Source organism: Carassius carassius, chromosome 12 (genome assembly GCF_963082965.1).
Source record: "Carassius carassius chromosome 12, fCarCar2.1, whole genome shotgun sequence".
Taxonomy (NCBI): domain Eukaryota; kingdom Metazoa; phylum Chordata; class Actinopteri; order Cypriniformes; family Cyprinidae; genus Carassius; species Carassius carassius.
The window spans coordinates 28,769,267-28,797,142 of record NC_081766.1 but is presented as its reverse complement, the minus strand read 5'-3'; the positions used below and the strand labels follow the sequence as shown (position 1 = coordinate 28,797,142).

At 41.3% G+C, this 27,876-nt stretch overlaps 2 protein-coding genes across 4 annotated transcripts in view; one reads left to right on the top strand and one right to left on the bottom strand.

Annotated features, from left to right (window-relative positions):
- LOC132155175 (ZZ-type zinc finger-containing protein 3-like) overlaps window positions 1-5,334 on the top strand; it is a 59,011-nt gene extending 53,677 nt beyond the window's left edge. For both annotated transcript variants that reach the window (XM_059564032.1, XM_059564033.1), the window contains exon 12: window positions 3,762-5,334. In XM_059564032.1, the coding sequence (XP_059420015.1) occupies window positions 3,762-3,906 (145 nt within the window). In that variant the 3' untranslated portion in view covers window positions 3,907-5,334. The remainder of the gene's footprint in view (window positions 1-3,761) is intronic.
- A 2,380-nt stretch (window positions 5,335-7,714) lies between these two features.
- LOC132155174 (adenylate kinase isoenzyme 5-like) overlaps window positions 7,715-27,876 on the bottom strand; it is a 127,270-nt gene continuing 107,108 nt past the window's right edge. For both annotated transcript variants that reach the window (XM_059564030.1, XM_059564031.1), the window contains exons 10-14: window positions 27,439-27,483; window positions 14,766-14,929; window positions 11,115-11,231; window positions 9,784-9,978; window positions 7,715-8,390 (exon numbers count right to left, since the gene is read on the bottom strand). In XM_059564030.1, the coding sequence (XP_059420013.1) occupies window positions 8,325-8,390; window positions 9,784-9,978; window positions 11,115-11,231; window positions 14,766-14,929; window positions 27,439-27,483 (587 nt within the window). In that variant the 3' untranslated portion in view covers window positions 7,715-8,324. The remainder of the gene's footprint in view (window positions 8,391-9,783; window positions 9,979-11,114; window positions 11,232-14,765; window positions 14,930-27,438; window positions 27,484-27,876) is intronic.

Sequence of the window (27,876 nt, the reverse complement as noted above, 5' to 3'; positions counted from 1 at the left end):
TCAAGATTTGTAAGGAGCCTTAGCAACTTGCTCTCTGAACATAACCTGCTCCAGAGTAGGTTATGATCCAGGATTAGTTTACTTCAGAGCTATTAGCGCATGCGTGACCTATTTACGAGACTCCAGTGGGTGTGACAGATGGCGCACAATATTATATATTATTACAACATGGTTATATTATACAAAATTATAATTTTTATATTTATATACAGTGCTGCTTGAAAGTTTGTGAACCCTTTAGAATGTTCTGTATTTCTGCATAAATATGACCCAAAACATAGTTTCACACAAATCCTGAAAGTAGACAAAGAGAATCCAATCAAACAAAGGAGACACAAATATATACTTTGTCATTTATTTATTGAGAAAGAAAAACGGTGTTAAATATTTATGAGTGGAAAAAGTATGTGTGATACTTTCAGTATCTGGTGTGACCCCCCTTTGCAGCAATAACTGCAAGTAATGTTTCTTGTAACTGCTTATCAGTCCTGCACAACTGCTTGTAGGAATTTTAGCCCATTCCTCAGTACAGGTCCCCTTCCACTTTGTGATATTGGTGGGTTTCCTCCTATGACCTGCTTGCTTCAGGTCCTTCCACAAAATTTAAATTGGATAAGGTTCGGAATTTGACTCGGTCATTCCAAAACATTAACCATTCTTTGGTAGAACGACTTGTGTGCTTGGGGTCGTTTCTTGCTGCATGACCCACTTTCTCTTGAGATTTAGTTCTCAGACAGATATCCTGGCATTTCCTTCAGAAATTGATTGTTCCATCAATTATGGCAAGCCATTCTGGACCAGATGCAGCAAAACAGGCCCAAACCATGATACTACATCCACCATGTTTCACAGATGGGATAAGGCTCTTATGCAGGAATACAGTGATTTCCTTCTCCAAACAACGCTGCCCATTTAAACCAATATGTTCTATTTTGGTCTCATCGATTCACAAAACATTTCTATACTGTTCTTCTGGCTTGTCCACATGATCTTTAGCAAACGGCAGATGGGCAGCAATGTTCTTTTTTGAAAAGCTGTGGCTTTCTTCTTGCAACTCTGCCATGGACACCATGGTTGTTCAGTGTTCTCCTGGTGATGGGCTCATAAAAATTAACATTAGTCAATGTGAGAAAAGCCTTTAATTACTTAGAAGTTAGCCTGCAGTCCTTTGAAACCTGGTGGACTTTCACATGTCTTGCTTTTAGAGTGTTCTTTGTTGGTGAACCACTCCTGGGGAGGGTATCTGTGGTCTTCAATTTCCTCCATTTGTACACAGCCTGTCTGACTGTGGATTGGTGGAGTCCAAAACTCTTTAGAGATGGAGACTCTTTAAATCTCAATTGTTTGTGCCATGATACACTTCCACAAACATAACCAAACTTTTATAGATCCCTGTTATAGAGCCCGGCCGATATATTGTTTGCTGATATTATCGGCCGATATGAGCCTGTCGCCGTTATATTGGTATCTGTGAAAATGGCGCAGATATGCCGCCGATGTGAACTTTTTTTTTTTTTTACAGAACATATAATGCAGATAAAATGCTTGAAATGGTGTAATTACTTGGTTTGTCGTGCTCCATTGTTTGCTACTGGTTTCTAGATGAAACGCTTTAAAGCTTAATCTATCGAAAACCATTGAAACTTTGAACGGCCGTATCTCTGTAATGGCGTGGTGAATCCGCAGCAAATTTGGGGATCTCTTCAGCTCGAGGAACCCTCTCGAACGCATATCGAGTGTATGTCTAGATGTCCTATTTGGAATTAAAAGTGTCTATAGCCCCCAGGGTTACGTAGTTACGGGTGGTTAAATTCACAGCCAGCGTCATCCGATCTAGCTTTCCCGGTGGCATACCAATGTGTGGAGGGTGGTGTTTGAGAGGGCTCCTCGAGCTGAAGGGATCGACCGAATTTGGTGGAGATAGTCGACACCAGTCAACACTTTCACTTCAGTAAGGAGGTCTCTTGTTCAGGCAGCAGCATTCAAGCGTTGTCTTATTCGACCATAAGTGCACTGCAAAGTGGACTCCTCATGAAATTCCCCCATGATCCCAGTTCCAAGGGAACGTACTAGTTACATTTAAAGGGAATTAAAGTGCGCAAGATGTGAATTTATAATGTATTTATTTACAGTGGTAGGGGAGAGCAGGGCATGAAGTCATACTTTTTGACTTTTTCAGTTTGTGTAAATCCACATGGGGTTCAGAATATTTTTTTTCTCCACAGTAATTTTACACTTGATTAGTAAAATTGTCACTTTTTTCATAATTACAGTGTATACACTTTTTTTGTCAAGTATACAACTTGACCATATGATGGCTTAAAATCTTAACTGATCGAATAAAAAAAATATATAAGACAAACTAAAATATTTTGTTAATATATAATTTTTTGTCAAATAAAATATTGACTTTTCTCTTCATTAAAAATAATCTGATTTTGGAAATGAACACATTCCAGCCATGCTTGGGACGACCCACATAAATGAGCAAAAATGCTTTGCATGTCTTGAAATAATAATTTCTAAACCTTAAACATTGACTGTCAGTCTTTATTCACCTGTTTCTTGTTGTTTCTTATTAAAATTAAAGTAAATATTATAAATAACATTGCTAATGTCATATTATAGCACATTGTAACGCAGTGTTACAAATAATAACAGATCGGAAATTAAAATGATAGCAGATTTGTCTCATTTTAAATGAATAATAAAAACTGAGATGAAAAATCTTCTTAAGCCAGAATTTATATTTTGCTATGGTAAAATAAATGTGTATAAAAACTAACCCTGCATTACTTTCTGCCCTGCGCTCCCCTATATTATTTCGCACTTCACACTTCTCTAGTAAGTTTCTTCTGTGTGTGAAGACAGTAGCACAAATCCGTGATTTCATGTTCTGAAGTGAAATAAAGTTGAATGGAATTTAATTGAATTAAATTTGAATTACATTACAAATCTGTCACATGATTGTGTCTGATCACCACATTTTAGTTATCATTCCAAAAAAAAATGTGTGTTTCTATATATATATATATATATATATATATATATATATATATATATATATATGTATATATTATTCTGTTTATGTATATATTGTATTCTATATATAATACCAGTCAAATGTTTGGACACACGAATGGGAAAGTATCCAAACTTCTTGTCCTGTACTTAAATATACACAAAGAATATCAGTCTTTTTTTTTTTTTTACTCCATATTATCGGCCCCAAAAATCACACATGAGTCAGGCACTACAAACTATGTATTTTAATCTAATTTGTTTGATTGGGTTCTTTTTGTCAACTTTCAGGACTTGCATGAAATATCTGATGATTTTTGGGGTTATATTTATGCAGAGATTCTGCACAATTTTACAGGGTTCACAAACTTTCAAACAACACTGTGTGCGTGTATGTGTGTATATATAATAAGGCGCTATCATATGTGATATGTAAGGTAATATTTAAGTTCTATTGATATATTATAAAGCACTTTTATAACAATATTTATTTATTCTAATATTTATTATATTAGATTTATTTATTTTAGTCATCTCACACATGCATTTGCTCACACTATTAAAAAGCTATTAAAAACTATTAAATAAATGAGGTCTGATGTGCATAAATCATTCAGTTTGTCTACAAAATATCCACAAGTTCCTATTCTGTTTTAACTTGAAACATAATAAAGTGCATGTATGGTCAGTTGGCATGGCAGTCTCATCCTAACCTGTCACCTTTCTGTTTGCCCCTTCAGTTTTTTCAAAACGGAGACCCACAAGCCCACACACAGACTGGAGCCAGTCTGCCAGGCCGAAACCTTCCTGGACAAAGACTACTGCTTACCGCAGAGTACAGGCTATAACTACCTGGACCCCAACTACTTCCCTGCCAACAGATGACAGGGACGAGCTCCAGCACTAGTATCCAGGGCTGGGTCACAGCCCCCAGGGCATTCTGTGCATGGCTCCATCATCCAAGTCAAAGAAATGCTTACGTTTGGGCGAGAGGGAACCGCAGATGGTCCGCACCTCGCCCCGACCTGCTGCTGGAGGGGGGTGGGGTGGGGGAGGTTTCGGGGGAGGGAGGGGGCAACACCCTGCTGCGGTTGTCAAACCTTACCAGGTCTCGTCAAGTAACACTATCTCAAATCAAAAGAAACGAGAGGAAAGAATGAACAAAAGAAAAGGCACACCGACATTCCCAATCCCTGGACATTTAGAAGGCAACACGACGCCTCCCTTTGTTCTGCTGTTTGAGTGACGGGTGTCAGTGACGCACCTCTCAAAGGAGCGCGCGACTCTGGATTCACCGGCGGGAGTGGGGTTGGGCTCGCGTTAAAAATGTTGTCTGTAGTTGAATTATTTATAAGTGAGGCTTCGTGTGTGAGCTCTTTTCGTGAGGGGGGAGTACAAGGAATGGAATTTGGTGCTGAGACTGTCGTCTTTGATTCATACCAGGTTTTTAACCAATTGAGGAGGTTTGCTCACAACTCCAACGTTCTAAACGGGTTAAAAAAAAAATCCCGACTGACAGACCCCATATGTCTCTTGCCATGGACTACCATTTTCACTAGAAGCTGCTCTTTGTTTCCTCTTACGACCGCTTCATGATGTTGTCACTTTATTTACGTTCATTTCTTGTTTTTTTTTTTTAATTACGCCAACTAAAAAAAAAGCCACTCCACTTAACCCAATAGTTTCTCAAACCTCGAAGCACTACAGCACGGAGAAGACCAGCTGAGATCCGGAAGGCGTTATAGCACTCTGTGCTTGTGGAGGGCTTTCTTTTCTTTTCTCAATGTGTACTGTTGTTGATCATGTGAAGTATTCAAATATATGGTGAAAAGTAGCCAGTGGTAGTTGCCGTGTGCCATTTTATTTTTCTTCCCTGTCCAGTTGATTCTGACCTGGCCACTTGTTTTAGAAGAAGAAAATAAAGGAACTTGTGACTCGTTTGCCCTCTGTGAAAAACTTCCCAACCATCATCACGCCTTTAGATCACTCTAATTTTTGCATTTTCCTCACGGTCAATGAAAAAAAGATTGTATTTTTATTAATCTATTTAAAAGCTAAAGAATAACAAGAAATCGAGTTGGTGGTAGTCGTCGCACATGCGCCACACTCCCATGTTGTTTTATACACATGCATTTTTGTTGTGCTTTGAGTAGACCATTTTGTATTGGGTTCTGTTCTGTTCACCTCCCCTCCCTTGACCCGCTTCAGTATCTGTGTATAACAGTCTGTTCTTAAATAATGTAAAAATAAAAAATAAAAAAAAAAGTTAGAGGAGAACTGTGGAAATAAAAGTATGTGAAAAGTCTTTCTACACCACACGACTTGGGTATTATGATTTGTCTTTCTGGTTCACTTCAGTTTTTAAACTAAAAAGTACGATTTAAGAGAAGACTAATTAGGTTTGACTGTTATTTTTAGGGTTGAGATTCTGTCACACTTCAGGCACCAGAGGGTGGTATATTGTCATTGTATTACATGGTTATTAAGTTGTACTAAAAAGAACATTATTTTGTGCATTTAGTGTAATGCAATGTATTTATGCAATTTAAGGTAAAAAAATTCATTTTCCACATACTGTACATTATTGTTGCTCCACTATACCCCGCCTTCTGAAACACCATTTTATCCAGTGTGCTGTGATTGGGCGAATGCCTCAAGCGTGTAACGGAAATGTCACGCCCCTCACCATACTGTGATGCTGTGTCCCGGCATGACGAGACAAAACCAATAAAACCCATTACAAATGAGGCATGTGTTGCATCCAGTGGGGACATAATTACTGATTATAATGACTTATGTGTTTTTAGGCGTTGCATTGTGTATCGCCCCGCATAAACAAAAAACCATGTGTGCATTTGTAACAGGAGAAACAACAAACAAGTGCTACTCTACACTGTTTAAAACTCTCATTTGAATAGTCGGTGGCAAATTCTTTAAATATGAAAAGTACTTCCAGGGTGTGAGTCAGAAGCTCCGGATTGTCCCACTTTATAAAAACGGCCTTTGTGCACAGCATTCCCAGGTTCAGAAAACAGTCCTCCATAAAATGCGCTGCACACATCTGAATATTTGGGTTGAACTGTTGTGGAACAATACAACCACTGATTTAGTTGTGTCCTCTTTTAGAAGACCAAAATAGTTTCGCTTTCACAATAAAACACAGCGTCTCCAAGACATGACATGGCAGCGGCAACAACAATACAGCGAGAATCAGTTACGCGTTCTTTCTTTGCGTGAACATTTGTGTGGTGTTATGCAAATTCCCACATTGTGACGTGGACGTGGGGGCGTTTGAAATTAGGCATTTTAGGAGGTAAAGGACAAGTCTTAACCTTTATAAAGAATATCTCTTTGGGTTTGAGACTTTAGTCTTTGTGTCTTTAGGAATCTTATCTATGCACAAACAGCTTGTAACACTCCAAAGAGAAAGGAAAACTTGAAATCACATTCTATTTCGATTTAAAATATTTAAGTAATACATGGTTGTGGGTTGACCTGAATTTTACCATATTGAAATGAGGTTTCACTAAGTGTCTGAGTGCTGCCACCTCTGTCGATATGATGTTAAATGGCTTCTAGAACTGAAAATAATGTAGGCGTGAATTGTCCATTGGGAACCGATTGGATAGTTGGATCCCATGTGAGTGACAGGTTGTTGGAAGAAAAATATAATAATTAATTACATTTATATAGCGCTTTTCTAAGCAATCAAAGCATGGTGTATTGTGATGGGGTATCTCCTCGTCCACCACCAGTGTTCAGCATCCACCTGGATCCGACAGTAGCCATAGTCTGCCAGAACACCCAACACACAGCAGCTTATTGGTGGAGAGGAGACTGGATGAAGCCAATCAGTAAATATGTACTTGAGTGAGGAAAGAGTAAAAACCCTGTCTAGTATCCGTTTTCATATGACATGCTTCACCACATATAATGCTAATTTTAGTGCTGCTAGAAAAAACTGCTTGTAACACCTTTTTTCACCTTCATACCCACACATACTATTAAAGGAAGAGTTAAACCAAAAATGAAAATTTGTTGAAAATGTACTCAGCCTCAGGCCAATAACTCTTCTGCAGTGAATGGGTGCCGTCAGAATGAGAGTCCAAACAGCTGATAAAAGCCACAGTAATCCACAAGTAATTCACACAACTCCAGTCCAAAGATGCATGTTTGTACAGAACAAATCCATCATTTTAAAGCATCACTTCTGGCCAAAATACATGTCCATAATAACATTTCCTCCACTGAAAAAGTTCACCCCCTGTTATCCTCTCACATCAAAATCTACCCACATATTTGTTATTAACTGTTTGCTTGTAAATGGCGCTTGATCGGTATATATTTCTTATTTAAACAATACAACTTTTTCACTTGAGAAAACAGTCATATTTTAGTCTGAAGTTAACATCTTAATGATGCCCTTATTAGTTTATGAACTGGAGTTGTGTGGATTACTGTGATGTTTTTATCAGCTCTCTGTCTGACGGCACCCATTCACAGGAGACGACTCGGTGAGCAAGTAATAATGCTAAATTTCTCCAAATCCATTCCAGTGAAGAAACAATCTCATCTTTGATGGCTCAAGGGTAAGTACATTTTTAAGCACATTTTCTTTTTCAGGTTAACTTTTCCTTTAACCCCAATGAAAACATATCTCATAGCTACTGCTTTTAAAGAAAAAATAAAACCATTAAACATATGAAATGTCTTTATTTCACTCTGTTTGATAAGGAAGAATACAGTTATCAGACCTCATTGTGAAAATCATCCATTCATTGCACTCGTGAAATTCAAACCGTTTCTCTCTCCAGCTCCATTTATTTCTGCTTCAACTATACAATGAATCACTATTCTGACATGTTTAGCGCGATACAAAGCATGAAGTTAAAATATAAAAAGGCTCTTCAGTGGCCAGTCTGTCATGCTTATCAGTTTTACTGATTTTAGTGCTCAAGGATACTGACTGAACGACAGTCCAAAAACAACAAAAACGGAACCAGACTGTCGTAAATAACCCTGTCTGTGTTTTATGGAGCTGATAGCTAGCTTAAGCATACAGGTTCAATACCAAGAGATAAACACTGTTGATTTATGAGCTGGTATTTACAGTGAACGACGATGGGGTGAAATGAACAGGTGCCAGTTGCTGGTTGGTAGTTTTCCAAGTGTTTGTGCCATACAGAAGCTGTAATCGCAGGTGTGTGTATGTGATGAACTGTGTGGTGTGTGACATGAGTCAGTCTGCAGTGCAGCTATAGGTGATGGTTTTGTCCTCCAGGGGGCAGTCAAGTCCAAGCTCTCTAGCAGGAGTCCAAGACGAGGCAGATCTGCTCAAAGACATCTTCTGGGGGCTGCTCGGCATCAATCTACATACACGCACACATAACACAGCTGTTAGAAATCATAAGCTGAAAAGTAGGGCATCAACCCACAGAAGAATACAGCATACAGCACTAATAAATCCAACAAACACACAGCTGCTCTGAATGGGTTTATCTCTTAACATATATAGAGACAATTTAAACTCTGTCTGCTTTATGTTGTCATCACCTTCACCATAGTGTTAACTATTCCATTCTGTTCTAATAAAAGTGTTTTCCAGCTGATAAAGAGGTTACAATTACAAATGCTTTGAGACTAAACCATTAACAGTATTGAATTTTCCTTTGCGCTCTCTCTCTCTCTCTCTTGCTTTTGATCTATAAATATCATTTTATAGATATTGGGGTGGATTTACATTTGCGTGTCTGTTACTCTGAAAAAATAGATGTAAATGATTATTAACTGCTCAAAGAGCAATATCTACCCAATTAAATATTTTAGAGCACTCTTGTATCTTGTAATCTTGTATGCCTTTTAAGATTATTAAAAAGAGTTCCTGTTGCTCACTGGTAAAGCATTGCGTTAATTCAAAATGTTGTGGGTTCAATTCCCAGGGAACACGCATACTGGTAAAAAATAAATAAATGTATAGGCTGAATGCACTGTAAAGTTTTAAAGTGTCTGCTAAATGCATGAATGTAAAATGTAAGATTATAATATTTCCCCCAAAAAATTCCAGGTTTGCAAATCACTATAAAATCCAGATACTAAAATGTACTACCATGTTTTTTTGTACATGTACCACAGCAGTATCAATGTATTCTTTAAAGCACCTTTGTGAACCATGGTAACGGGTCAGTAAAAATGTTAATTCTGTCACTTATCCACCATCATGTCATTCCAAAACTGTATTACGGTCTTTTTTCTGCAGGATATTTTAGTGAATGTTGGTAACCAAATATTTTTGGTGAGCATTGACTTCCATTGTATGGATGTACCAAAAAAAGACATTCATGAAAATATATTTTATGTTCCACAGAAAGCCATTTGGAACATGAGGGTGAGTAAATGACAGAATTTGCATTTTTGGTTGAACTATCTCTTTCAAAGACTGCTTCTCTTCCCCAGAGATCAGAGGATGTGTTTGCTGGTAAATCAGAGGCACTCCAGCTAGTGAAAACGTCCTGACATAAACCCAAATCTGGTTAATATGGATGCCCTTTGTGTAGTCAAAATAAGTCATATATCTGAAGGATTTATTTTAAGGATGGATGTCAACAACAGACTAAAATCATTAATAAGCTACTCTGTGCTGATCCTAAGATGTTCTCCTGAGTTTGAGGTCAGTGTAACCAGTCAAAACGTTCCATTCAATGGCCAAATTACACTGAAACATCACTGCTCGGACTAATTGTAGCTTGGCTTATCCATACCCACCTTGTGCAGAACTTCTCTGTGTTCATAGTGACTGACCAGGGGATTGACCAGGCTGCAGAATCCCTCAACCCTACGGCGAGTGTCTCTGTCTCGGGATTCTTTAGTGTGCAGGCTGCAGGTGGCCCTCTGCTGCAGCCGTCGACTCATGATGTCTGCGGAACATTCCAGGAACAGAACTATGTCGGGCTGCCCCATCTTTAACACAAACATATATTTCAAGAAAGGGAGCGAAAGGGGAACAAGTACTGAGTGCCAGCCTATTTTGCTCTTGTCCTATTTAATTCCTTAATAACATAATTAAATATTTATTATACATATTTTTAATTATTTATATTCATTATAATTAAACTTTGATATCTTAAATATGCATTGCTAAGGACATCATTTGGACAACTTTGAAGGTGATTTTTCAATATTCAGATTCCAGATTTTCAAATAGTTTTATTTATTTATTTATTTTTTTTTTTGCAAATATTGTCCTATCCCAACAAACCATACATCAATGGAAAGCGTACTTACTCAGCATATATAAATCTCGATTTCAAAAATTTGACCATTATGACTAGTTTTGGGGTCCAGGGTCAGAAATGAGAAATACTGGTTCAACATGATCAATTTCGTTTTTTACTCACATTTAAACTACCTGCCAAAAAAAAAAAAAAAGTTGACATCTAGATTTTCACAAGTAAATATGTAAAATCTTAAGATTTAATCATAGCATTGATTTATGTTTCTCGCACACACACGCGCACGCACACACACAGCAGTGGGCAGCCATTTATGCTGCGGCACCCGGGGAGCGCAGTTGGGGAGCAGTTGGGGGTTCGATGCCTTGCTCAAAGGCATCTCAGTCGTAATATTGCCACCCCGAGATTCGAACCCACAACCCTAGGGTTAGGAGTCAAACTCTCGAACCACTAGGCCACAACTGAAAAAATATTAAAAAAAAAAAAACATTCACACACAAAATAAAAAAAAAACTCATATCCAAATGACATTTGAGTGCTGCAGTGGAGGGAAGATTTTCAGCAAATTACTAAATATTTTCCACCTGTATGTCAAAGAATACCATCACATTTCTTTTGAAGACCTGAAATCTGTATTGTGGGCATAAACACTCTTGAAAATGGCTCCTTTTGTGTTTTACAAAACAAAGAATCATATGGCTTTGAAACAACGTGACAGTGAGTAAAAATGTCAGTTTTCATTTTTGAGAGACGTACTCCCTAAAACTTATGTCCATTACTTCCCAACAAATTTCAACAGCAGTGCTACAGTGTTTGTCATTTGGGACTGTATTGTGATTTTGTCTTTTCATGAAAAGCACTGACCTTGGTTTCATACTCTTGTGCCTGCTTCACATTCTTTGGGAAGTCAGTGACCAGGAAGCCCTTCCCCTGACGCACAGTAGAAGTCATGGCCTCACACAACAGATCCAGCAGCGTGTCCTTAACCACACATAGAAGAGGAAAAACAGATGACCACTCACATACAGATTCATTAGAACACAGACACGAACACGCTCATTAGATTAGAAGTGAGAAGTCTGGGACAACTAAAAGTAGTTCACAGCAAATGTTAATGACAGTCATGTTGCTAGGCAACACCACTGTAACATAAATCATCTGATTAAGTCTGAATTACTCTGAGCAACATGCCAAACCTTAGGAAATAAACACAACAACAAAAGCCTAAGTTCGTGGCTGGAGGGCCTGTCTGCCTATTTTAGATCCATTCCTAATCAAACACACCTGCTTGTAATTTTTACAATAACCCTGAAGATTTAAGTGTGTTTGATTACTGATGGAGCTAAACACTGCAGATCATTTCCTTAACCCACCCTTAACCTGTTATACCTGCATATCGGAATTTATAAAAAATAAACTAGGCGTAAATATGTATGCACCTTACGGACATTCTAGACCATGTGTACGCACTATTTACTTCGATTTTATGGGGCACACTGCTGGATTCAGTGGTCGAACGTTCCATTGTCCGGTTTGAATCGGTAAAGTGATAATATCTTACTGTACAACTGCAGCTGCACGGAGGTGATGATGACGTGTGAAGTCATCTCCACAACATTATGAAAAATACCACTGTATTTGAAGGATACAACTTGAAGAAAATGGTAATTTGCATGTTTTGTTTTTAAAATAGGCTACTTTGTCAGTGAGTCAGACAATTCTATCGCAACGAGTTGACAGTTTATTTTCAGTGGTGTCCTGAACCGTGTTTAATTACTAATATATGTTTTTTCAGAGCATTTGACTGCAGATTGTTTTGTAAATGAGGCACATGGTGCATTGTATGTAAATTACAGTTTTATATGGATAATGTTGTCAAAACACTTGTTGCTACTATTTCCTATGAAATTATTTTAGCCAATCAAACAACCATTCTTTTTTCTGCATATACAGTATGTAGTTTGATTGACAAATGGAGATCAGGCATAGTATCATCTGACGCTCTGCTGATTTTAACTACTCCCACTACAAATAAATAAGATATGTAAGTTCATCCGTACTCACACTTGCCTTAGTCTGTTGCACAGACTCGAACTAAAACAGCTTGAGTCTGTCACAAGTCAAATCCGCTTTCAGTTTCGTGACAAAAATTTGCTCAATCAGCCTTTGTTCCGTCGCAGAGAAACACGCTAGTCACACAGACAAACGTTAATTCAGCTTTCATTTCTGTCAGACAGACACATTAAGGCCAGTGTCACAGATGTGACAGAACTGACGATGAAAAAAAAAAATTCAACATGCTAGCCTTTCTGCGGTGACGTCGTGAAGCGTCACAGACAGGGCATCAGTTGTCGTCCACTATGACAATTGAAATCCCCACGACACCCTATACGGAAAGCGAATCATGCCAAAATCTGGCTTAAGTCGTGTAGTCTGAGCCAGGATTAAGTCAGCTTTCCATCACTATACTCTGTCACATAGCACTTATTTTTGTTCTCGTTGTTCAGCTAAGCTGCATGTTTTTAGAAAATGTACTGTTGATCAAAGATTTTAGTTTATTATTGGAAACATACCTGTTGTTCGAGGCTCTCGTTAATAGCTTGCAATTAAGGGGACAATGATCGCCTATCTTCAAGTAAGCTAACCGTTATACACAGTTTTGTTGAGGGGGATAATAAATTGAGCTTTTGTCTAAAGTACATCAGTTTCTGGTTAATACCATCACTAATCACTTACCAGAGAACAGTATTGCCAATTACAATTGAAATAAGCTTTATCCGCTATGCTGAGACTGCTGAGAGTGTCCACAAAAGTTAAGATTGAACAGAGAATCAGTAGGGCCTAGACTAAGACTGATCCATGAGAGTTGGAGGTGCACTGACCATGTTCCAATGTTGATGGTTGGAGGACAACTGATTGAGGAAGTGCAGCAGTTTATCTATGTTGTGAGCATAGTGGTCACTGAGGGAGGGACAGAGGCAGAGTATGGAGCTACTCCCTTTAATATCAAGACTACTCCCTTTAATACCACGTCTTCCAACAGTTCTTATTGATCCTAGAATTGAACATACTACATCATTGTGTTGAGGGTTATAAACATCTGTGAGGTTTGCTTGTGAACAACTCAGAATCTAAATCCTTCAGAGCAAAGCTTGCTGCCAAAATAATGTTCAGCACCTCTACAATAATTTTAATTAAACAGAGTGGTCCCGACTGAAATACATTTGTTTTTGTTGTCATGTCATCTTTAACTGTAATAATGCACACAAAAAAAAAAAAAAATAAATAAAAAAAAAACTTCCAGAAATTCCAGATATGCTCTTAAAAGACAAAATTAACTTTTAATGGATAACATTTTTTTAGCTTTACAGTTTTTCTCTTCTGGGAAAATTTACCAAAAGTAGAATGTAATTTTTCCATTGCTCACTGGTCCACAATCCTGCTCCACAACTGTATATAGCTATCTGACTGGATGTTATTGTTGTTGTTATTCTCTCTTTTAGTGTGGACAGATAGTTATTCTCCTTTTTTTTTTTTTTTCTTTTTTTTTGCGGGGGCATATATCAATTTTGTCCAATGCTTTCTAGCTTAGTCTGTCTGCTCTCACTAAATTATAATTGCTACCTGCCTCCAGCTAGCACCAGGGAGTTGAAAATTGGGGTTTGTCCGTGTGTTTTCAGTTTTGCTATATTTCTGCTGTCTTTGACTGTGCTCATACTTTATTTATTTTCCCAAAAGCCTATTGTTTGAGAAGTACATGTCTGGAATTTTTTTTTTTGTGTGTATTCATTGTATAAGCTGTCACGTGATTTTACTAATAAACCATTTTTTTTTAGGAAGACTTTAGAGGTCCCAGCACAACTTCCTGTTTTGATAGGAAATGTGTCAATTCAGGAGAGAAAACTGTAAGTGCAAATGAATATACATTTATAAGTGTTATAAAGTAGAGTGTATTAGGGCTGCACGATATTGGGAAAAAATTACATTGCGATATTTTATTTTTTTGCAATATATATTGTGATATGAAATCTTATCAAAAAATTTTCTTACAAACAAAAATGGGGTGAGCACACTTACATTATCATTTTAAATGATTTAAACATCGACACCATCGTGTAAATTGATTAATATGCGCGAGGGAGAGAGAGCAAGACAGCGCTCGTGTTGTTTGAAGACGGTCTCACGTGCGCTCTCTCTCTATCTCTCTCGCGCGCTCTCTCTCTCTCTCTCTCTCTGCCCTGTCAAAACTTTCACTCTATGATGGTTAAGCTGTGCAATTAATCCGCGAATCACATTCATCAAGGGCCGGGGAGCAGCTGGCCCGTACAGTTAATGAATAACGGATCAACTACGTCAACCTACATCGTGGATTCGTATATCGCAATATCGATGCTTAAACGACACATCGTGCAGCCCTAGTGTGTATTCCTGTATTTGTATCATAAGTGTTAAATCCAGGGAAGGTGAAGCTGATCATTGTAATTTTCCGCAAAGGACTTTAAGAAGATTTTTCACCTCGGGAAGCTGCTCTCCTCTTTCCAAAAGGTCTCGGAGAAACCGTCCTCTCTCGCTGTGAGACTGCAACTCGCTGCACAGGATGTCCCCAGGACAAAGGCGCTTCAAACTGTACCGCTCCTCTATCTTTTCCGATTGGAGAGCTTTCCCTGATCCTGGCCCACCTGGTCAGAATGAGAAAGTTGAGAACAGATCTATAATGAAAAGCTGTAAATAAAATGGATGGGAAAGATTGTTCTAAATAGTGGGGGACAAGGACTAGATTCTCAGTAATTGGCTGTCTTGGGAGATGTGGGATGAATTATCAGCAGATATCTTATGGTCTGTACCTCACATGGAGTGCTGGCCCACCCCAACCCTGCCATCTGACTGAACTCCCAAAGGCTGTCATTAAGATTCTGCACACAGCTAAGGGCAGCCTTTATCTATCCAAACAGTCCACAGACAGACATCTCTAGTTAACGTCTTCTACTCTGCCAACAGCTGTTGTCTATAACACTGATGATGATGATGTGGTAAGCATATTTCAAACTTGTAAGAATGCTAATGAAAAAAATAAAATAACAATCATCAAGCATCAAAGCAAACAAAAACCAGTGAGTGGAGGCATACTTCACTAATTGCTTGGGCTCTGTTTACTGGATAAATCTCATTGGTTTAAAATCAATGCTTTATAGTTGCATTGCTATCTGATTAAATGTTACTATTGTTTTCACTTTTAGTGGAGGGTGACAAATCAATGTTTCAATGTTACTAATACCTCTGTAGTTTTTTTCATTGTCTAAGGACAAAATTATAATTTTTTATCCATTAACCATTATATTTAAAAGCCATTTTTTAAACATTAAATAAGCCTTATCTCTTTTTATTTATCTTGTGCTTCTGTTAAAGATTTTTTTAGGGTCGGTAAGAATTTTTATAATATTAAAGAGGTCATGAACTGAGAAATTAACAACTGGCAGTGATAAGCCATAAAAATCCCATGATCTTTTGACATATAAGAGGTAATTGTGCTATTGTAACGATTGAACACAGGAAGCGAGAGATCCAATAGCAGTGTATTTAATGGGGTAATCCTAAAATCGTAATCCAAGAACAGGCAAGAGGTCATAACACAGAAACAGTCCAGAAACAAGAAAAACAAGAAAGGTCCAGGTCCATAGAGGGAAACAGAGAGGGAAAAAAAACAAAAAAAAAAAAACAACAACAAAACAAAAAGGCCAGGAGGGAACAAAAAGTTCAGGGACCCAGGGCAGAGCCGACAGGGCAGGATTCCAGGGTTGAGCAGTTGGAACTGGAGCCGTGCGGTCGAGACAGAAGCCCACCAAGGCAGCACAGAAGGCCACCACAGCCGTGCGGTCGAGACAGACGCCCACCAGGGCGGCTCAGAAGACCCCCACATCCATGCGGTCGAGACAGAAGCCCACCAAGGCAGCGCCGAAGACCACTACAGTGGGATCGATGGCACAGGAGAGCAAGTCTGGTTAGGTAAGCCTGAAATAGAGAACATGAACAGGTTAAGGGTGGCCTCCGTGGCCCTGAGGAGATGGTAAATGGTCTCCATGGCCATGACAGGGCAGGCGGTGAGCTCCTGGATGGCCTCCATGGCCACGACAGGATAAGTCGAGCACTCAGGAAGTTCGGCTGAGACTTGACGAGGCTCTGGTAGTTCAGTAGAGATATGGATAAGCTCTGGTAGTTCAGCAGAAACATGGAGAGGCTCTGGTAGTTCAGCAGAGATGTGGAGAGGCTCTGGTAGTTCAGCAGAGATGTGGAGAGGCTCTGGTAGTTCAGCAGAGACGTGAAGAGGCTCTGGTAGATCCGTGGTGATTTGACTGGGTTCAGGAAGATCAACGAGACTTGACTTCGATCAGGAAGATCAACGGTGACTTGACTGGACTCAGGAAGATCAAGGTGACTTGACTTTGCTCATGAGAATCAACGGTGACTTGACTTTGCTCATGAAGATCATTGGTGACTTGACTTTGCTCATGAAGATCAAAGGTGACTTGACTTTGCTCATGAAGATCAATGGTGACTTGCCTTTGCTCATGAAAATCATTGGTGACTTGACTTGCCCATGAAGAACACTGGTGACTTGACCTTGCCCATGAAGATCATTGGTGACTTGACTTGACTTCTGAGGTCTAACTGTGGTAGTGCTTGACTCATGAGTGTAAATGTTGATTTGACCTGACTCTGGAGGGTCAACGGGGACCTGACTCGACTCTGGAGGGTCAACGGGGACCTGGCTCGACTCTCGAGGGTCAACGGGGACCTGACTCGACTGTGGAGGGTCAACGGGGACCTGACTCGACTCTGGAGGGTCAACGGGGACCTGGCTCTACTCTGGAGGGTCAACGAGGACCTGACTCGACTCTGGAGGGTCAACGGGGAGCTGGCTCGACTCTGGAGGGTCAACGGGGACCTGGGGACCTGGGGACCTGACTCGACTCTGGAGGGTCAACGGGGACCTGGCTCGACTCTGGAGGGTCAACGGGGACCTGGTTCGACTCTGGAGGGTCAACGGGGACCTGGTTCGACTCTGGAGGTTCAAAGGGGACCTGGGTCGACTCTGGAGGGTCAACGAGGACCTGGCTCAACTCTGGAGGGTCAACGGGGACCTGACTCGACTCTGGAGGGTCAACGGGGACCTGGCTCGACTCTGGAGGGTCAACGGGAACCTGGCTCGACTCTGGAGGGTCAACGGGGACCTGACTTAACTCTGGAGGGTCAACGGGAACCTGACTCGACTCCCTGACTCGACTCTGGAGGGTCAACGGGAACCTGACTTGACTCTGGAGGGTCACCTGTGGCTGTCATCTTGTGCAGAGGCACTGGGCCGGTGGCCATCTTGTGCAATGGCTCTGGGCTGGCGGCAATCTTGTGCAGTGGCGCTAGGATGGTGACCATCTTGTGCAATGGCTCTGGGCTGGCAGCCACCTTGTGCTGGGATGGCGGCCATCTTGTGCAGTGGCGCTGGGCTGGCGACCACCTTGTGCAATGGCTCTGGGCTGGCAGCCACCTTGTGCTGGGATGGCGGCCATCTTGCGCAGTGGCGCTGGGCTGGCGACCACCTTGTGCAGAGGCACTGGGCTGGTGGTCATCTTGTACAATGCCTCTGGGCTGGCGGCAATCTTGTGCAGTGGCGCTGGGATGGTGACCATCTTGTGCAATGGCTCTGGGCTGGCAGTCACCTTGTGCTGGGATGGCGGCCATCTTGCGCAGTGGCGCTGGGCTGGCGACCACCTTGTGCTGTGGTGCTGGGTTGGCGGCCATCTTGTGCAGTGGCGCTGGGCTGGCGGCCATCTTGTACAGTGGTGCTGGGCTGGCGACCACCTTGTGCAGTGGCGCTGGGCTGGCAGCCATCTTGTCTGGGATGGCGGCCAGCTTGCGCAGTGGCGCTGGGCTGGCGACCACCTTGTGCTGTGGTGCTGGGTTGGCGGCCTTCATGTGCAGTGGCGCTGGGCTGGTGGCCATCTTGTGCAATGGCTCTGGGCTGGCAGCCATCTTGTGCAATGGCTCTGGGCTGGCGGCAATCATGTGCAGTGGCGCTGGTTGGCTGCAATGGCCTGTACCAGTAGTGTAGCCAGAAAAGAGACTCTGGGTGTGCATATGAAAATCTGGGTGTGCCATATTTATTGTCAGATTACTGTGCAAAATTATTAACCCTAACCATAACCACGCCCCACATAACCATAAAACTATATAAAATAATATAGCTAGCTGCAAGCAGCAATACAAGGCCAAGCCCTGCGAGGCAGAGCAAGCAGACCAAGTATGGCGCACAGCAAGCATTTAAGCACAAAGAGCAGTGCGGAGCCTGAAGAACAAAACATCAGAAATCAGGGGCAGTACTTTTATGCGGGTCGGCCTGAAGATCATTTGAGCAAATGTTGGACAATTTTGGAGGAGTTTTTTTCCGTAGCCAGGAGTGCAGGAGGAGTCACATCTGTTGATGTTGGGTCTGGGGAGGGAGAAACATCCTCATCAGATGTAACGTTAGGCCTTGTGTCCGGCTGTCCATCAAGCCGAGTTTTTTTGCTAAAAAAATTAAGAAAGGAGCTCTGCGACATATTGCTAGCTAGCAATGTGCAATCAAAAATTCTCTGTTTATATCATAGACAGTAAGGTTTATATGCAGCAAAGATCTCTGGGGAGCTGCTGGGGTCACAGTCAGCTGCTGTTTGCTGATTGGTTGGCAGTCCGAATGTCGGTAGATATTTTTTTACGAAAATAATTTAAAATGTAAATTACATTTTAACATTTTGAGCATTATGGCACCATATATTGGATTCTTATTTCTGTGCCCCTGAGTATAATTTAGAATGTTTAGTGGCATCACAGAACTGCCAGATTCAAACTGCTTTTGCGAGTCGGCTGGCGCTGAGCCAGAGACGGACGCGCTCAGCGCTTGTCATATATCACAACTAATATGCAGTGTTTTCAACCACATAATGTTTATTTTAGGTTTCATACATTTAAATATACATAATCACTAGTAAAGCAATACAGTGGTAGTTTGTAAAATACACACTGATGTCTATGGAAGCAGCAAAAACTATCTATCTATTCAAATGTAATTTGCTGACGTGTTTTATTCATATATCAGACACACATAGCAGAACAATAAAGTTTACTCTATTCTTCTCCCAGTTCAACAGCCACTTACTTTCATGTATTTCGGGAGAAACTGTCAAATCCGGCTGACAGGACTCTGAACTGCAGCGCTCATCTCATTATAGATCAAGATAATTTATAAAGGTTTTTAAACAAAGAATCAGAATATCAGATAGTTGACATGGTAAGCAAGTTTGTGAATATATTTTAATAAAAAATGAAAAACGAAATAAAATGAATAGCGATACATCTGTTAGTGATTGTGGCTGGGATGTGTCACGTGACAATCATGACACGTTGCCATGGAAACAATTTTTATTGAGACTGTAAAAAATTATTCTGCATCTATTTTTAGGTGTGCCAGCCGCCACTGTGGGTGGCACTGGCACACCCTGGCACACCCGTGGCTACGCCACTGGCCTGTACCATGAAGCCGGATTAGCTGCCTAGCCAGGTAAGTTTCAGTTCAGTTTGCACCAATCCTGGGTTTTAGGTACCATGTAAGTGGCTTGGCTTTTAGCAGCGTTCGTTGTCATAGTAACTTGAACTCCACAACAGGACAGAAGCCTATTACTTCTAAATCTTTGATAACATTATGAGTGGACTTCAGAAAACAGTACAAAATAAATAAAAAAGGCAGAACATGACCACTTGAAAAGAAGCCTCTTTTGCTGACAAAGACTGCATTTATTTGATCATACATACAGTAAAACACTAATATTGTGATCCTCCCCTTCTGCCTGGAAGTGAACTATATCTACCTTGATATAGTTCACTTCCAGGCGGAAGGGGAAGACTACTTCAGGCTGTAGCTCGGGCAGAAACCAACCTGCCAGGGACAGGAACCAACCTCAGAGGAACCAACCTCCCAGGGACAGTCACTTCTGTAGCGTTGCGCAACCAGTTGAGCTCCCTCGGGAACATGCTGAGCCCTCTACAAGGAGCATTCCAGCTGTATCACTGAGAGGGTAGGGCTCGATTGGAGACCTCCACCGCGTCCTGAGCGCCCGAGGTTGGATGACTGGTTTCTTGGGGTGGCCTGCACTGGTTATCAGCACCCCACTCCAGTGCCATTCTTCCTGGAAGTGTATGAGGAGCTCACCAGGTTGTGGATGGCACCTTTTACTGCCAGTAACCGGCCTGGTAGTTTCTCCTCCCTCACCACCCTGGACAGAGGAGCAGCCCGGCGATACAGAAATCACCCCGGTTGAGCAGTAATTAGCGATGCAGTTGTGTCCTAGTACTGCCTGTACTGCAGGGCAAACTATCCCTTCCCTTCCGGGCCTGTAGGTACTTGTCTGGTCTGACCGGCAGTGTTTATGCGGCCTGCGGAGAGGCTGCCTCTGAAACACTGAAACAATTACAGAGGCTACTGGGGCATATGAAAGCTGCTGCGGCAGTCACACTGCAAGGGCTGCTTCATATGAGACCGCTTCAGCACTGGCTCCATGGCCAGTCCTGAGGTGGGCGTGGCAGCGGGGCATTAATCGGGACCAAGTTATACCAGCCTGCAACCAAACCTTCACCCCGTGGTCAGACATTGCATTTCTTCTGGCAGGATTGCCCCTAGAACAGATCTCGAGGCATACTGTGGCACACACAGATGCCTCCATCACTGGCTGCGGTGCCATGTACAATGAGCTAGAAGTCTTGTGGGTGTGGAGGGCCCACAAATGCAGTGGCATATCAATTGCCTAAACTTGTTAGCAGTGCGCCTTGCCTTGAACCATCGCAAAGGATGCTCATAAGGCAGGCATGTATATCTCGCACAGAAACTGTGCAAAGTCAGGGAGGATAAGGTCCTGCTTGTGGTGCTACTGGCCTTACTGGCTAACTCAGACCTGGCTGAGCTGATGCTTCTTGTGACAGCCCCTCCCTGGCAGATTCCTCTGAGGAAGGATCTACTGACTCAGAGACAAGGCCTACCTGCAGTACCCACATCTAGACATCTGGAAACTTTATGTCTGGTCCTTGGATGGGAAGCTGTGTTTCTAGGTGTTCTACCCCAAGAGGTAGTGGCCACCATCACTTCGGCACGAGCACTGTCTACGAGATACGCTTACTCCTTGAAGATGTTTGATCAGAGTCGTGGTCTCTTTCTTGCAGCAAGGGTTGGAGCAAAGGCTGTCTCCCTCCACCCTTAAATTACATCGCTGCTATTTCCACTAACCATGCCCCCTGTGGAGGGGAGAATGGTGGGGAAGCATGACCTGGTCATCAGGTTTCTTAGGGGGCCAAGAAGGTTGAACCATTCTTGAACTCCGTCTATGCCTTCTTGGGACCTGTCTCTACTGCTTGAAGCACTACAGCGGGTCCCATTTGAGCCTTTGCAGTCAAGCTAAAGTTTCTTTCAATAAAGACTCGGCTCCTGTTTGCATTGGCCTCCATCAAGAAGGTAGGGGACCTGCATGCATTTTCAGTTGACGAATCGTGCCTAGAGTTTGGTCCTGCTGAATCCCAGGTATCCCTGAGTGCTCGGCTCGGTTTTGTGCCCAAGGTTTTTACTGCTTCCTTCAGGGATCAGGTGGTGAACCTGCAAGCACTGCCCCTGGAGGAAGCCAACCCAGCCCTAGAGGCCTCAGTGTATCCCATATGTGTAAAGTTCACGGTTATGCTTTAGAGCCCATGTTTCCCCCGGCAGACTTCTTTCCATTTACCAAGAGAGTTGTAATAACCTCTAAATCTTCCATATACACCTTAATGGTTTCCATATGTGTAAGTGCTTCCAAAATCTCCTTCGGGAAAGATGGGGCTTCTGAACATTCCTGTTCCAAGTAGAACAGGTATGTTACCAGTGTTATCCAATCTCACTAAGTGGGTAGTGCTATGACAATAGTGACTGTTCTTCTTGTTGTGAGCCCCAACCTACATCTAAAAGGGATTCCCAATTCGTCAGTCACCGATGTGACATCTCCATTCACTCATTCAGGACCGAAACGTTATCCAGTGTATTTAAAACCCCAGTGTTCCCTTTCAGTCGGTCACGTTCTACGTTAAGTCAGAAAGAGAATGACGAATGGCTCAGTTTGCTCGTCGCTGAGGGTGCCCCCTGCAGTCTCCTCCACTCAGGCCATGCAGCGGATGTCAGCTCATCAGGAGATGGTAGCAGGACCACTCCTTCCCCCAAAGGAGGGTCGGGGGAGAATCCTTTGTTCTCGTTTTCTTTTAGTTCCGCCCAAAACCTTCATTAAAAGAGCTGTTTCTTCTATCTCCGGGTCCCAAGAGGCTGCAGACGACAGTTTGCGACATGCTTCCTCGCCACTCTCATTCCCCTCTACCCTTGCCAGTTTCCACGCAGAGCCGGCTCGAAAACGCATTGCCTTCTCATGCCCTCTTTGCCACTTGGAATCAGACGAGTGCTCGCACTCTGCCCCCACTAATGGGCACTATGCCTCCCATGCCGGGGCTGTCTGTTCCGCCTCGCTTCCCCACTGTGGGTACACCTGTAGTTCCCTTGACCCTGCTAGATCGGTTTCTGGGAACCTGGCTAGAGCTCCCCGGGCCACCCCGCTGGCTCATCAGAACGATCAGGCTTGGCTATGGGATTCAGTTCGACGGGGGTGTTTTGGGTTGTTCGCGCGACGATGGTGGGCAAGGATGCTCCTGTCATGCGTGCGGAGGTCGCGACCCTGCTGGCAAAGGGCACGATAGAGTCGGTCAGCCAACTTGCAAGTGGTGGTGAACTTGCAAGTGCTGCCCCTGGAGGAGGCAGACCCAGCCATGGCACTGCTCTGTCCAGTACGTGCATTCTGCACTTACGTGGACAGAACTCAGTGCCTTAAGACCTCAGACCAGCTCTTTGTTTGTTATGGAGACCAGCAGAAGGGAAAGGCTGTCTCCAAGCAGAGGTTATCCCACTGGATAGTGGATGCTATTATCCTGGCTTATCAGGCTCAAGACCTGCCATGCCCTCTAGGGGTGAGAGCTCACACAACTAGGAGTGTAGCCTCCTCCTGGGCGCTGGCGCATGGCGCCTGGCTAACAGACATCTTTAGAGTTGCGGGCTGGGCGACACCTAACACATTTGCGAGATTTTATAATCTCCGTGTAGAGCCCGTGTCCTCCCGGGTACTCGCCCCTTCACGCCAGTAAGGACCTGCTCAATGTCAATCTGCTTGCTGCGACATTCCACTCCACGGACTGGATGTATGCACTATTCCCCTCAGGTGAGTTCCTCAGTACAGAACCCTGGGTTCCTCCAATACTGTTGATGTCCAGCACTTGCATGCATGCCCTATCGGTCAGCCCTGTGTGGGACTAGGTGCCTCCATGTGTTGTGATTCCCATTTTGGGCAATCCCACATGTGTATTTCCACAGTGAGTCTCTTCGTAGCATGTGTCTTTCCCTTGGCAAGCACCTTGCCAGCTCTGTCATTGAAACTTCCTCCCTGCGGGCTGGTACCTCAGAGTTAATTTGTATCACCAGCTTTCGGTTGATACCTGCCTTTGTAAGTCCTCCTATGAGCAGGCAACCTGCTAGCATATGTCCAGCTGGAATATGCTACCCAATGTATTCTGTGTCAGCTATAGGCCCTCACTCGTGCTGGCCTCACGACAGGGTGGTATCACTCACATGGGTTACTGGAAGACATCCATGTGGCGTTTTGTAAGGGACCACATTCGTCAGTCTCTTTCTGACATAACGTAGAACATGACCAACTGAAAGGGAACGTCTAGGTTATGTATGTAACCGTCGTTCCCTGAAGGAGGGAACGGAGACGTTAGGTGAAGTGAAGACTTGAGTGCAAGTTGCTCGCGCTGCTCCTTATAGAATATATGTAAATTTCACAGACCCAAGGTACTCTGTGTACCATTGGCTCTTTTGTTCCCACTCAAAGGTGATTGGGCTCTTGGGTGAGACAGTCTCTTTCTGATGTAACGTCTCCGTTCCCTCCTTCAGGGAACGAGGGTTACATATGTAACCTAAACGTTTTCCTTTGTTCTTTATCAGAGGCCCATTTAAGAAAGGAGGTTAACCCTCCCTTATGAAACAAAAATATATTGCAGTATATTGGAAAATATTATGTAATATATTAGGCATATATATATTTATTTTTTCCAATATATTGCAATATATTGAAAGCGGCAATCATTTGTATATTTTGCAAAATATTATGCAATATATGTATCATCAATATATTATTAAATGTATTCAAATATATAATATTTTAGAAAATAAAAAGGCAAATAAATTATTACAATATATCACAATATATTTTAAGAAATATATTGGTAAATATATTTTCCTATTGTAAGGGCTTATGCAGTGTTGGGGACATTTTCGTCCACTATGGAGTAAAGTTGTGTCCTATTTTGGCCACAACTTAGCCAGAAACTAAGCTTTTTTTTTTTTGCACAGGCCTATCTAAAGGGTTAATGGTACCACCTAATGATCAACTGTAAAAATAAAAAAATGTACCTCTCCCCAACAGGGAAAACTGTCAACCATTAAGAATGCATGATTTTATGGTGTCATGGCTTTGCAATCAAAAAATGCTGTCTTAATGGAAGTCCATGGAGCAAAATCAGCTACAAACAGTAAGTGAGGGAGAAAATGTTTTAATCTAATGCTGCACAAAAACTAACAATGCATCAAAGCCAATGTTGTTACTAATCTTTGACATGCCCAAGACTGTGATAAAAGGTAAAAATCAGGACTGAGGTTGATTAATAGATTTATGCAAAAAATCCCGAACATAATGAAAGGGTATTGAATTTGAACAGCGCACAAGGGTTAAGTGAAAACTCTGAGTATGTTAACCCTGAAATGAGGGAAACTGGGTTTTCCATTTCAGAATGAAAGGCTTGTCAAACCCAAGAAAGCAGGGTAAGTCAAGCCCGTTTCTGAAAGAGAGGTTTTATTCAGAGTCAGTTAACATTTGACTTTCTTCATTAAAACCAGGGTTTCTTTTAATCTCCTCCTCCTTTTTAAATTGTAAGCAATGTTTAAATACCTCATTGATTCATTCCCGCTGCAAAAAAAATGCATTTCTTAGTGAGTATTTTGGAATCTAATTTAAAGTGGGGAAAATATTTATTTGATTTTCTACTGATTTTGTAAGTTTGCCCACTTACAAAGAAATTAAGGGTCTGTAATTTTTATGGTAAGTTTATTTGAATGGAAAAAACATATTAAATAAAGGTTAGCGATTGATTTGCATTTCAGTGAGTGAAATAAGTATTTTTTTTATATTTCCCCACTGCAAGTGCATTTCACTTAAAAAAGAAAAATAATATTAATGCAAATGGAAACAAGATTTTTTCCATTGTTATGCTTAAAGCTTTACCTTGATTGAATTATGTTTTTATACTTCATGTTTAGCTGCTTTGTTTATTTCTTTTGTCTGTATGATACTATGAAAATTCATAATACCTACCACTTTGACACTTTTTACCTTTGATATTATAAGTTTCCAATCTCAGGGTAAGTCAACTCAGAGTTCAAGTTTCAAGTGTTGCTTTGTCCTTCCTGGATGTTTTGTGTGTGCATGTTTATTTTGGTTCTGTTTTTCCCTGATTTCTATTAATTTATTTTTGCTTGGGTTTCCTTTAAATATTTTTTTAATTGCAACTGGATCCTGCATTTTGCTCTTTCTAAAACCGCCACCATTATCAGGAGTGTAATGGCAACTGTAGCTGATTTATACGGCATCTGTTGGCCTGTCCTTGGCACACAAATACAGCATAACCAAACAGCACTAGACACAGGAAGTGGAGTAAAAATGATGGTGCACAAATTTTAAATATTTTTTAATTGTGGGATTAACTTCCTATTTTCAACAATTACCACTGGAAGAAATGGCGAGTTTAAAATTGTTACAGCATCTCGATCAAGTCTTGACTAATATTTGATGTCATACTGATATCAGGATTATATGATATTTGCCCACAAAAATAAAACAATCTTTTCAGCATCTCTAAAGCTGTTTCTTCTAAACAGCACTGAGATACAATGGAGAACAAATAGAGATATTTGTTCAGGTGTATCGCTTCTCAGATTTTTCTCCTGTTAAATTGAATTTTGAATCACTACAGATCACAATGCATTATCTAGAAATCCTACCCAGTTGCTGTTTGTTTCTCAATCCTTCAAATGTGAGCACTTCAATCAGGCTTGAATTTATCCTATTCTTCATGCGCCTCCATTTTGGACACGTTTATTTATACACCTGTGAGCTCAAAAAACAGAAAATTGTGCTTTTACCGTGTCAAGCTACTCTGAATCTCTCTATTCTATTCTAGATGTCAGGGTAAAAAAAGTGAAAGATGCTTTTAAAGGTGTCCTGAGTCTGGCTATTAAGTCTAATCGAATTCTTTTTCTGGACAGGTACGACGTGCAGATACAGTGTTGATAAATCTTTCAACAAGTTTTTAACGTGTCAGTTAGGGTGGTCAAGTGCATTCGAGAGTGTAATTCACTCAAGCTATCAATCTCAGATCTGTATATCATATCTAAACCAACATTACAAGCCTAACTGCTGTTCCACACCGCTGATGCGACAGAGGACAGGACCATAGACCGTTTCACCAGGTCCGTTTCAAAGGACCGCCTAATCGATTTCTTCACTCCTCTTTCTACCAAAGTGAGATGTAAAGTTTGGCATTTAGTTCAGCTCACTACATCCCATTTGGCTAGAACTTTTGAACAAACATGAGGGGAGGAAAGCCCCTGGCACAGAAAGTACCATCTTGACTGCCTGCTTTCCATTTTCCAGAAAATGAGTAATTTTCAGATAAAGACTGCCAACTGTTTTAATTACAAATCTTACTAGAAAACTTCAGAAGTTTTCACCTGCCCCCAGTTTCACAGTTCATTATTCTGCTTGTGTGTTTGTGCTGCAAAAGAAACTTGGTAGTGCGTGTTATTGTGTCTGATATATTTTAAATAAGCTGTGATGTATGTACTATGCATCACAACATTGCTCCTGACCTGTTCTTCTGGGGCAAATGTAGACACAATAAAATATTGCTTTGAGTGTTTGTCTATAATGAAAACAATGTGTGATGAAATTATTGTATAAAGTGTGTAATGCAGTATTGTCAGTTGACATACCAATCACAAAGATGACCTTTGATTTCTTGGTCTCCACAGGAAAACCTGGTGGCATATTGAAAAATAAATTACGATCAGATAATCAATTTTAGCATGTTAAAATATAGCTTTGTAATGACATGCAGTACAATTAATGGTAGTAATTAATGACAAAAATGTAAATAAAAAATTAAATGCAGGGATACCAATAACAAATACATTATAGTAAAATACAATCTTTATTATTTTTTTTATCAGTGCCAAGAGAAATTGTCAGTGTCAGTGGTTATGCATCAGAATGGTTATACCCAGTTTCGATAAAAAAAAAAAAGTAATTAAGTTCATGGTCTTGACAGGAGGATTTGGTGTAATTTTCTATTACTAAAGTAATTTTCTTAAATTTTTTTAAAAATTATGCGCAAACGAACCTACATTTTGAAATTCAAGTTTTTAGTGGCA